Source organism: Sceloporus undulatus, chromosome 1 (genome assembly GCF_019175285.1).
Source record: "Sceloporus undulatus isolate JIND9_A2432 ecotype Alabama chromosome 1, SceUnd_v1.1, whole genome shotgun sequence".
Lineage (NCBI taxonomy): Eukaryota > Metazoa > Chordata > Lepidosauria > Squamata > Phrynosomatidae > Sceloporus > Sceloporus undulatus.
The window spans coordinates 303,865,431-303,877,655 of record NC_056522.1 but is presented as its reverse complement, the minus strand read 5'-3'; the positions used below and the strand labels follow the sequence as shown (position 1 = coordinate 303,877,655).

General features: G+C 39.7%; 1 protein-coding gene across 1 annotated transcript in view; it reads right to left on the bottom strand.

The window, feature by feature from the left end:
- The window catches only part of TTC17 (tetratricopeptide repeat domain 17), a 118,276-nt gene that overhangs the window by 105,246 nt on the left and 805 nt on the right, over positions 1–12,225 (bottom strand). The window contains exon 2 of the mRNA XM_042459708.1: positions 96–185. Within this exon, the coding sequence (XP_042315642.1) occupies positions 96–185 (90 nt within the window). The remainder of the gene's footprint in view (positions 1–95; positions 186–12,225) is intronic.

Below are 12,225 nucleotides of genomic sequence, written 5' to 3'. Positions count from 1 at the left end.
ATCCTCTAACTATAACTGGCAGATAAAAGTAGTATTTTGTATTTCTCACTGTGTATAAAGCAGTTTCCAAAAGTAAACCATTAAACAAAACTCACCTCCAGCTCTTTGAGGTAGTTAACAGTTGTTTCTTGTCTCATTAGTATCACTAAATCATGAGGATGTTTCAAGTTCATTGGTGAGTCAACCTGAAAGAGAATTCAAAATAGCTACTGTTACTACTTTTACTCAGGACCCTTTTGGATGTAGCAATTGTAGCTTGCTAAATCATGGTGTAAAGAGGCCTCAAAAACTGATCACAATTGCTATTGGTCAGACGAGAACAGTACTACTGATACAGCAGGAGCTATGGTTTTAATCAGATAAAAGACTACTCATGATACTAATATGTACAGCTTCTAAATTGTCCCCATAAAGAAGGTGCCTTTTTGGTGTCATGTAAAGCAAAAGATGCATTTCATAATTTTATCAATTGAGGGATTAAAATAAATGACTTTCAGATGTTCCACCACAGATCAAACACTGCTTAAGATATTGCAGTCCATTCTAATAAAATATTTGCATATTTATGGGAAAATGAAATTTGCCTGCTAAGGTATTTACAACTCAAGAGTGCAGCAGTAAAGAATTTCGGGAATGGAAGGCTCTAAAAATTCTAGAAAGAAACCAATTACTTGCCAAGCAGATGCACACACTAATGACCTCAAGTATGCACATGCAAGAGAAATTACAAAGAAACAAATTATTTTTATTTAAATGCCTTTTGAGGAGAAAGGAATCTGTGAGCTTACAGCTGCAACCTGCATTGCAGAGATAATGTCGTTTGATACCGCTTTAACTGCCATAGCTCAATGTTATGGAATTCTGGGATTTGTAGTTTTATGGGATAGCCTTCTCTGTCAGGGAGCTCTGGTGCAATAACAACAAATCCCAGAATTCCCACAGCATTGAGCAACGCCAGTTAAAGCAGTACCAAATTGCATTGTTTCTGCAGTTCAGATGCAGCCTAAGGGGTAAAACAGACAGCCCCAAAGCGGCAGCTTCAAGCCACCCCTGACAAAGCAGGATTGGGGCTATAGCAACCACACATCACAGCCCCAATCCAGCCCACAAAGCTGTTCCTATTTGGGGCAGACTGAAGCTGCCCCATGGCTACTTCAGCTGGTTTCCAGATGGCTTGGGGGCAGGTGGCATCTAACTGTCATGACCTCAAGTCACCCCAAAGCTGCAAAGTGTGCAATCGCTGACACAACTTCTGGGCGACTTCAGGGTGTGGCATGTGTAAATGCCATGCCCCCAAGCCAGCTTGAAGTTGTCTGAAGTTTTCGCTCTGTTTCGGCTTTCATTTTTGCCGCACTTAACAGGCTGGTGTACTTCACAGGAACGTTCTTCTGTGATCATCTTCATGCAGCTGTCTTAGCACAAAGTGACCATCACCTGGAACACTTTAAAACCAAAACTTACTTTCTGCATTTCTTGGAATCGTTAGGGTGTGTTTCGCTTAGGCTAGGAAACATGCAGCTAAAGAGGAAAAGCAGAGTAACAGGGTACCAAACTGATTTAAATTACAAACTAAAATTGAAATTTTGTAACTTTCAGAGTGTGAAGAATATTAATTGGAATACAGAATAACAACACTGTACAGTCTGCCCTCCCCCACCACCACCACGTATGGGGAAAAGAGCTTATGCTCAAACCCCATTATTTCTGCCCTGGTGAAACGCAAGAGTATAATATGTCCTGGGAGCATTGATCCCCCCTCCACTCTTTCATCTATCCATCCTTCAGTGTGAACACAAACAGTTATGCCTCCTGCAATTTTGTAAGTTCTTTGGCATTGTTTTCCTTTGTTATGTGACTCTAAATCTTACTCTCGACCTATCCACGGGTCGTATCAAAATCTATCATTTTGGCCCCAAAATCTGTCTTAGACTTATACATGAGGTCGACTTATAGTCGAGTATATGCGGTACCTGAACTCTTGGTCTCCTCTCACCAGATTGCAATAACAGGTGAAAGGAGGGGATTTGCAGACATCTACAGAATCTGCATGATGGAAGTCAGTATTAGTGGAGAAAGCACAGAATTCCAGAGCCTTTGCTTCTTCATGTTCTCAATTTAATTTGCTAGATGTAAAAAGAATCTCTCTCTCTCACACATGCACAAACACAAACAAATGACTCTCCCAAGCTTTTAAAATTAATTTATAAAATACAAGACAAAAAGACTGACCAATTATGTCAACACTGTACTGATGGAGGCTGAAAAAAGCAAAGATATTTAAGAAATGAGTCACCCACCCTATATCAAAGTTACATTTGTCATGTGACACATGCAAATGTTGATTTTGTATTGTAATCACTCAGTGCACTTTATATGTAATCAGATGAAGCTCCAATATTTTCAGGATGAGGAAACCTGAAACTGTGAACAGGTATGCTTCTGAGCAGAAACAGCCAAAGATCACACCAGTTTATTCCCTATTTAAGACTATTTTTAATATTCTTCTCAAGACTTGTATTACAATGGTCCATCTCAGTTAACAAAGTAGACACATTTCTGAGCATTCCTTTTTTGACAGAAAATATGGTACTAGTGGAAGAAACAACAGAAAAAATAGGGATAAATTTCTACACCACAAGTAAGAAAAATGGTTCACAATGTTTTAACAAACTTTTTATTCAAAACTAACAACATGCACATGTGAAATAAAACGCCAGGGCAGGTAAACCCTGCATAACTTACATAACATTTATACTGTCTAGAGACCATTTGGAGGCTTCTTCTGAAATGCAACAAGAGATGACTTCGTCTTTCAACAGCCTTTACTTTTCTGATGAATTGTTTTGGTGGTTAAACTTCTACATCTATGCTTTTTAAATATGCTGAGAGTAGTCACTGACCCAGGCTTATCTGTTCTCTCCCTTTCCCTCTGTTTTGCTATTCATACATGCTCAATAAAGCATTCTGGAGACAGCTGCTGTTTACTTTGCTTGTATTAGGAAGACACACACAGTAGGATGAGCTAGAATAGAATCTATCCTTTCCTTGAGCAAACTTCACTGCATTATTTACTGTCATTACCCTCTTCCAAGTGCCAATGCAGCTAAAAATACCTAGCTAGACAGAGGACGAAAAGGGGCCTTAAAAAGGAAAAGAAATGTTAAAAGGAGCTGCCACAGGATCTGTCAACTGATGTATGCTTGTGATTACCTTTTTTTGCTGCAAATTCTAATAGATCATGGGGACATTGAAGCAAGAGAAAGACTGTACCTGAAAGTATCTACCATTATCTACACATATTTCAGTATCTGGGATCTTAGTGTTCTTCTGTCTTCTTTAATAAACTCTATCTTAAAATCCAATGTGCTAGGATTTTGATGCTTTCAAATTATGCATTTCAAGGCTGGTTAATATGCTGAAATCAGATTAATATGTTATGGCTTTTGGCTAAGATAAACACTAACACCAAATATAGGCCAGCATTATTTATGCCATGGAATTTCAGATTTCTACATATAGGTATGAATGGAAGACAGTAAAAACTGACAGAAAAAAACCCTCTTGAAATGAGATTGTACAGTTTTGAATAATTTTGGGGGGGGGAAAGATTGCACATGAACTATGAACCAACTGAGTCAGGCGCACCTTGCATAAGTAAATATAAACCTTTTTAGCCTTCTTCCAAAATTTAGCCAGGGATAATTTTATTTTACTCCACCAGCTTGCACTTTCTTTATGATTTCCATTTTGGGCAGCCAAACTTATAGATCCATGCTTAATCCAGATAAGACAGAGGTGCTCCTGGTCAGTCGGAAGGCAGAACAAGAAATAGGGATCCAGCCTGTGTGAAATGGGGTCACACTCCTCCTGAAGATGCAGGCTCGCAGTTTGGGGGTAGTCATGGACTCAGCTTTGAATCTAGAGGCCCAGGTCTTTGCAGTGACCCGGAGTGCTTTTGCATATTTAAAACTTGTGTGCCAACTGCACCAGATCTGGCCTCAGTGGTACACGACTTGGTTACATCCTGTTTAGACTACTGTAACACATTCTACGTGGTGCTGCCTTTGAAGAGTGTTTGAAAACTTCAGCTGGTTTAAAGAGCTGCAGCCAGGCTGCTAACGGGGGCAGGTTATAGAGAGCATACAACACCCCTGTTGAAACAGCTCCACTGGCTACCGGTTTGTTTCTAAGCACAATTCAAAGTGCAGGTGATGATCTATAAAGCCCTATATGGCTCCGGTCCAGGCCATTTGGCAGACTGTATCTCCTTCTATGAGCCAGCCCAGGCTCTGAGATCCTCAGGGGAGGCCGTTCTTTCCATCCCACCACCAGCACAAGCACAATTGGGGGACACACGAGAGACGGCCTTTTCCATAATGTTTAGGTGGAAACTTTTCCTCCTGCTTGAATCCACTGCTCCACATCCTATTCTTTGAAGCAACAGAAAACAAGCTTGCTCCAACCTCACTATTAAATCATTGCAAATATTTAAACATGGCTATCACGTCACCTCTTAACTCTCCTGGCTAAACATATCTAGCTCCCTTAGCCACTTCTTATAGTTAATAGTTTCTAGTCTTTTCATGACATCTCATGAGGGAACATGAGTTCCTGGGAAAGAATAATGCTAACAAAGGCAGTAGGAAAAGAGAAGAGCACGGTGCAAATAGACTGTCTTGGTTTGAAAGACTGAAGCAGGGAACAACAGAATCTCTCTGAAGCTTCTTGGAACCTGATGGGAAGAATGGCAGCAACAATGCTAGCAATAGGCTAAACAAATACCAAACTAGGCATTAAAAAAACAAACAAACAAACAAAAAAAAACAAAAACACCTACAAGCAACAAGTTCTGATTCTCAAATTGTTGATCTTACTTCCAACTTAGAATGGCCTGAAGTAGATAGGCAGCAAGGAGCGGCCTCTGGCCACAACTGGCCTGGCACCGTGGCAATCACATGGCCTACTATCAAAGCAGGCCACCACCATGGCCCTAAACTGGCCACTGCCAGGGGCAGATTTTTTCTGCTCCTTCTCCCAACAGTTTCAGGCAACCTTTGTTGGCTTCAGAGTGATTTCTGGCTGCTTTCAGGGCATGCATCATCAAAATGCCACAATCCCAAAGTGGTCAGAAGCTACTTCTTTTGGCCCATCTGTTTTGGACCAATAAATTTAATCCTATAAAAACTTATTTAGAGTTAATTCAACTAATGTTGTGTGCCTTCAAATGGTTTCCAATGTATGGCGATCTTAAAGTTGAACTTATCATGGGGTTTTCTTGACAAGATTTTCAGAGAGGTTTGCCTTTGCCTTCTTCTGAGGCTGAGAGGGTGTGCCTTACCCAATGTCAACCAGTGAGTTTCTGTGACTCAGAGGAGTTTGCACTCTGGCCTCTAGATTCATTGCCCAGCATTCAAACCACTACATAACAGTGGCTCTTTCAAATTCAATTAGAAATGCTATATTCTGCACAGAAATGCCTGAACAAAAATATTCAAGGCAGTGGTTTATGGATCATAGAATTCTTGGGTGGAGAAAACAGATGGATCAAGCCACAGGTTTGGTACACATGTTCCCACCAAATTTCAAAAAAAATCTATCTCATCTTTTTTCTTCATCTTTTATGATTTTATCTACTAGACAAAAAGTTGAAAATATGTACATATCCCCATAATACATTATAAACCTCTTTTAATGTGCTCTACATGATGTGAAACAGTGGACTATTGCTTTCCAGAGGAAGTTAAACCATAATGACTGAAGCATACATAAGACTGGAATTGAGAACTGCAACAGACAGGATGTACGTATAGATATACTCAAGCCAATAGTGGAAGCAACAGAAGGCATGGGGAACACATTGTCAAGTATGTCAGCAGAAGTGCATGGAAGAAGTTTCCACTTGTTTGAGCCTACATGTGTAAAATGGCAGCTGGTCTTCAAATGAATGAAGCTATGGAGGCTAACTCTAAATAACAGGATCCAAACTCTAAACACAGATGTGCAATATAATGTTTACTCACTGGTTAAAAACAGCACTCTTCTATATATGTAGAACAAGCAATTTCACTTTGTGATGCAGTGTACAAAAAAGTTGCAAATGGGATGTGTGTGTGTGTATACAGTCCGTCCTCGCCTTACGCGGGGGATCCATTCCGGATCCCTCCGCGTAAGGTGAATTCCGCCTATGCTCGAGCCCCATTGGAAACAATGGGGCTCATGCGTGGCGGCGCGAGCCCACGCAGGTGCAAGGGGCCACAGCGCCCCACGGCTTGAGCGCATATGCTCAAGGCCGCGTATGGCGCGCCTGCGTATGGCGCGGGCGCACTGTATATATATACCTGTGTACAAGTCGACCTCACATATAAGTCGAGGGCAGATTTTGGGACCAAAAATTATGGATTTTGACATCACTTGTGGATAAGTTGAGGGCAAAATGTTGAGGCTCTTTCCACACACTCTTTCCAAAGGCAAAAATCTATCAATTGACGTGATTTCTGATTTTAGAAGGAATAAAGTTAAAACCCTTTTTCTTCCTCTTGCTCTTTCCGAAGACAAAATCCCACAGCTGGTAGGGCTTCTGTCACTGGAAGGAGCACAGTTAACCCTTTCCTTTCAATCCTTCCAAAGGCACATGGCTCACATTAAGTAAAAACATTGTGTTAAGTTGAGTATTGAATTTATTGAAACAAAAATATTATAAATTGAACAATGTTATTTCCTTATAAAATGTATAATATGACTAAATATGAACATGTGAATGAAAATATGCACACTAAAAAACAAAGTATTTTCATTCATATACTATTTCGGGTGAGAGGGGGCCCAACATGCACAAGTAGATGTAAAAGGGGGCTCAGGGGGAAAGTCTGAGAACCACTACCCTATATTTTATTTTAATTTATTTTAATTTTTTTAACCATTGCTATTATGCTTGGGTGGAAAGGGGGGGGGATGATTCAGCTCCCTTAACCTATATATACTTTTTGATAAAGAGTACCATCACCTGCAAACCACAACCACAAAAAGATAGTTAAATGGATAGTGGGCAGCTTGAACCTCAGAAACAATAACACAAATTAAAACAGTGAAACTTTTTATGGAGATCAGGGAGTTAATTAAAAACATATACTGTACATTACCACATTTAAATAACGTTTAAAAACTGCCATCAATATTTTATACCATATTATCAAAAACAAGAGAAGCTATTGAGAAGGGCCTCTTTATCTGATAATTCACTCAACTATATTAATATTAAGTATTTATTTTAATTACTATCTTGAATTGATATCATGCCTATTTCAAATGATTTAGAAGCCAGGAATGAATAGACTTCATTTAACATTAGGGGCAAAACAGACTGCCTGGAATAGGTGGTTTGATACTGCCCCTCTGAACACCAGGTTGGGGCTGCGGCAACCACACGCTACAGCCCTGTGCTGGCTTTTCCACCACCACCGTGGCTTTGTAGCGCTCCTGCGGCATATGGCTTATAAACGTCACACTGCCAGAGTGCCGCAAAGCCTCCTCCTGTGTCATTGGGCAGGTGGTGTGACATCTAAACACCACGTTCAGATGCCGCCCCGAAGCCGGCTCATAAGCGTGGTCTGTTTTCCCTTAAGACTATAATCTTATGGACACTTATTTGGGACCACTGTCTGAGTAAAGATGCCTAGTAACAGGGAGCAAGATATTTAATTTAAATTTCAAACCCTATAATAATGCATTTATCAGTATTCTTTTTCTAAATATTGCAGAGATGCCCTGCAACCACATTTCTAACTGTAAGTTGGTATATTTCATGATACACAATAATGCAGTAGTGACTGATGAGAATATAAAACAGAGCATACAATATCACAACTACAGTATGGAGCACAAGAAACCTTGTAATTTCCAAATGTGAAAAACATGATAATAAGCATCATTAGGTTTACTGCAATCAATTTATAATTTCAGATACTTTTTACACACTCACCTGGGAGTAAGGCACAATGAATGAAGCATGACTTCACTGTAAACAGATACTATATATGGACTACACAGAATTCTCAGACACAATTCTTTTCAAAAGCAACAAGACCAGGAAAAACATCACCTGAGTCCTTTTACTATCCTGAAACATCACCAAGTTTCCCCAAGCATAAGAGGAGAAAATGACTTTGAGGTGCTTCTCTTTACTAAGTAAAGTCTCTCCCACAATAAAAAACAATGCATTCAGATACCCCAAAATTGTGATGTGTACAATATAACTTTACCATAGTTTTCTATACTTCTGACTTAAATGAAAAAAACAAACCCAAAATAGACAGACTATGGCTATGAATTTCTCCAACTCTTAAACTTTGTACCCAATGAGGAAGTTACTGTAGAACAGTAATTAATGCTAGTAAGTTAATTTCAGCATCTCTTATGGAAAACGGCACCAATGTTAATTATAATGAAACATTTTCAAAACAGAGATATGATGAGCGGAAGTACTTTATTAAGCAAAATTAAATAAATAAAAGTATTTATTGTTGAAATAAATAAAAACATAATTATGACTGTGGTATAAACTCATATTCCAGGTCCAATATTTATCCATAGATTTTAAGACTCATCAATCATTACCAGTTGCTAAAACTGATTTTTGCTCTTTTTAGCAACAAGGCATACTGTATGTTACAAATTACAGAAAGAAAAACGAATGAACAGCACAGATGATAAATCACAATTATGTGATTTATAAGAAAGGGCAAATCTATAAAGATGAATATCATGTATGAAGGCTGAAAGGACTCATAAAAAGCAATTCCTATTATACCTAAGCTACCAGGTTACCATGAACAAGCTGTCTAACTGACATTGCATAAGCATTCCTATATTTGGAAGAAAAAGCTGATAAAGGCCAATAGAGGAAGAAAAGGAATTCATGCTCACGTGACATTCTTTTTAAAGCTACATTTCTGGTAAACTGTGCCTACTGAAAAGATTTCTACATGAGCAATATCTCCTGTCCCTTGTCTAGCCAGTGCTGTTTAAGATACTGATGGGTATTCCAGTTCTCTCTCATCCAGAACAGGAAACCATCTCTACCAATAGTAAACAATATATTTCACTCCAAGAACATTAAAATTTCAAGATTTGATAGGCTGCATCATCACACCGTACCAGAGACGATGTGAGGAGAACAGTGTAGAGAAATTGGACGATTAAAAAATCCTTTTAATTTTTGATTTTAAAAGCACTATAAGTACAAAGTCTGGAGTCCAACAGTTTCATTGCTCCCAAGAAATAGCTTCTGTAAATACAAGCAGCATGTGACAAACCTTAAAATCTAACAATGTGCTTCAGAAGGACAGGACTCTCAGAAGGAGGCTTGTAGTGAAAACCAACTTCTGAGTCAAAGGAGGGGTTTTTTATGTCAACTAATATGATCACGTTTCCAATATGACAGTTTACTTTCTTAACTCCAAATACAGACGTCTCATTTTCACCTCACAAAAACTCACTGCTCTGTTCTAGGCATTTCATTTTCACCTCATGAAAGTGAATTGCTATAGGCTGCCATAATCAGGGTGAGCAAAAGCTGAGTGAAGCAGAAAAATGGAACATATGAAAGAAGAGAAAATGGCAGTTGGGCAATGCTAGCCTTATATTATTCTCAAATGTAACCTAACAGAATGTCATGGCTGCTGATCTTAAGAAAGAGTCTATATGGGAATATTTTGAAGGCAGTTCTCTTATTGGAAAAAAAAATATGCCAACAGTACAGAGCCTGCCTGAATACCCTAAATTCATGCGGTTGCCATAAGTCAACAGGTGACCTGAAGGCGCATACTCACTGACTAGTATAGTGTGACAAACAGATGCAAGGCTTTGTTGGGAAAAAAAGAAGAAGAAAAGAACATTATAAATAAGAACTCTATTTACTTGTAATATACCATGGCTTACTGATCAAAGCTACATCTCTGTTTGGAAAAACTATGATGTAATATCAATGGGGATAGGTTTAAATCAAGTACCCCTTTTCTTTTGCCAACTTAAACTGCCTTCATTTAAATCAACACAAGGTGCACTGGTGCAATCATCACAGAAAGTCACTCAAGCACAGTGATATGCCAGTCATTAGCAAAATGGGACTTTGTACTTTCTTGCCTCCGCCAAGAGTTTCCTCATCTTTTACAGCTAGTGTGGGCCAAGTGTGGCTTTTCAGAGACTACTGAACTGCACTGCCCAACATTTCTTATAACTGGGTTCTCTGATGACAGCTAAAGAAGTCACAGTTCTTGAAGGTTGCACTTTATCCACCCCTTCCTTGCATAAAAGAAGAAAGACTGAAAGTTCAGAAAGGAGAACAAAGGTGATACCTGACAACCATAAAATTAAAACGAGTTGTTATAAGGCTCTCTTCTAAGCAACTGCTCTACATAGAAAACAGTCTTGGAAGTACAACTGTATAGCACATTAATGAATCTTTCCATTAATGAATCTGCATCATTAATGAATTTTATGAAAGATATGTTCTGGTTTACATTAAATCCCACTAGGTGTCTGGTTTGCTGGTTTGGGAAAGTATAATGTTGAACCAGAGAGGTCCTTAGATTGGTCCAGAATTGTTATTATCTAGCCATCACTTTAGTTATATCCCCCTCTTTCTCCAGGCTAGGCCTCATGTTCAGCTCAGAGGCAAAAGGAAAGTCCAGGGCTGCACAACACATATTACAGGGAGATGGAATATGAGAAACATGAATCAGGGGAATGTAGACATAGTAAAATAAACAAAAATAAAAGCTATAAACACTCATATAAATATAAACAAACAAACAAGCTTCATTTATATACTGCTTCATACCACCTAAGCAGTGTCTAAGCGGTTTACAACTGTAAGCTAATTTGCCCCCAACAATCTGGGTACTCATTTTAATGACCTCCTCGGAAGGATGCAAGCCTGAGTTGAGCTTGAGCCCTTTTGCTGGTCTTGAACTTGCAACCTTGTGGTTTTGAGCGAGTGGCTGCAGTACAGGCATTTAACCACTGCGCCACCAGGGCTTCATTACTATTCTTAATTGTTTTAAAATGTGTATGTTTTAATTGTCATTTTCAACTGTGGCATGTTTTAGTTAATGCATTTCATTGAGGCTGTTCACTGTTGATCTGCTGTTGTTCGCTGCCTCGATCCGTGGAGAGAAGCAGGCAAAAAATAAATACTGTAACGGTTTAATTCCATCTTGCCCCTTTTGTAAGTTTTACTTGTACTGTGCTTTTACACGGCAAGCTGCTTTTGGGCCTCTATTTGGGGGGAAAGTGGGATGAAAATACTCACACCAATATTTTGGTCATGCTCAAAATGGAGGATATTTTGGCATGTCTCCTGGGCAGAGGACCGAAGTGGAAGACATGTCCTGGAAATGGAAGACGCCTGGTCACCTTCCACCAGTGACAATTCCTATGGGGACCAAGCACTTTTTCCAGGCTGTCTGTTGTGGGAAACACGCTCTCCATGCTGGTTGGACTTGATCCTCTTTTTCCAAGGCATGTCCTCCATTTGCCTTCTCTCCAAGAGGAATTCCAAAACGTTTTGAGCATGGCTAAGGTCCAAAACACACCGCATAAATAATGACTTATGGCAACATTGGGGCCATCTTATTATGGAGTTTTTCTGAGAGTCCATGACTTGCCTCAGACCACTATGCCACACTATTTGACATGCATTTTTCCTGCTTGGAAGTAGAAAAGAAGAAGAAATTATCTGTCTGTTTTGGTTTCCTCCGGATGAAGGAGGGAGACTGAGGTCCAAAACGCACCGCATGAAAACAATCCAGTTTGAGGCGCTTTAACTGCCTTGGCTCAATGCTAGGGAGCCTTTCTGGATTTGTAGCTCTGTAGCTTCCCTAGCCCTGAGACAGGGCAGTTGGAGCAGATTGTCTCTTATTTGGTTTGGACCTAAGAAACATGAGTTGATCTATCTATGAGTGTTCACAGAACCACAGAGCTGGAAGAGACCCCAAGAAGGGCCTCCCAGTCCAACCCCATTCTGAGAGCAGGAACTCTCAGTCAAAGCACCCCAACAGATGGCCATCCAGCCTCTGCTTAAAGGCCTCCAAGGAAGGAGACTCCGAGGGAGTTTATTCCACTGTCGAACAGCCCTAACTGTCAGGAAGTTCCTCCTAATGTTCAGGTGGAATCTCTTTTCCTGTAGCTTGCATCCATTGTTCCGGGTCCTGTTCTCTGGAGCAGCAG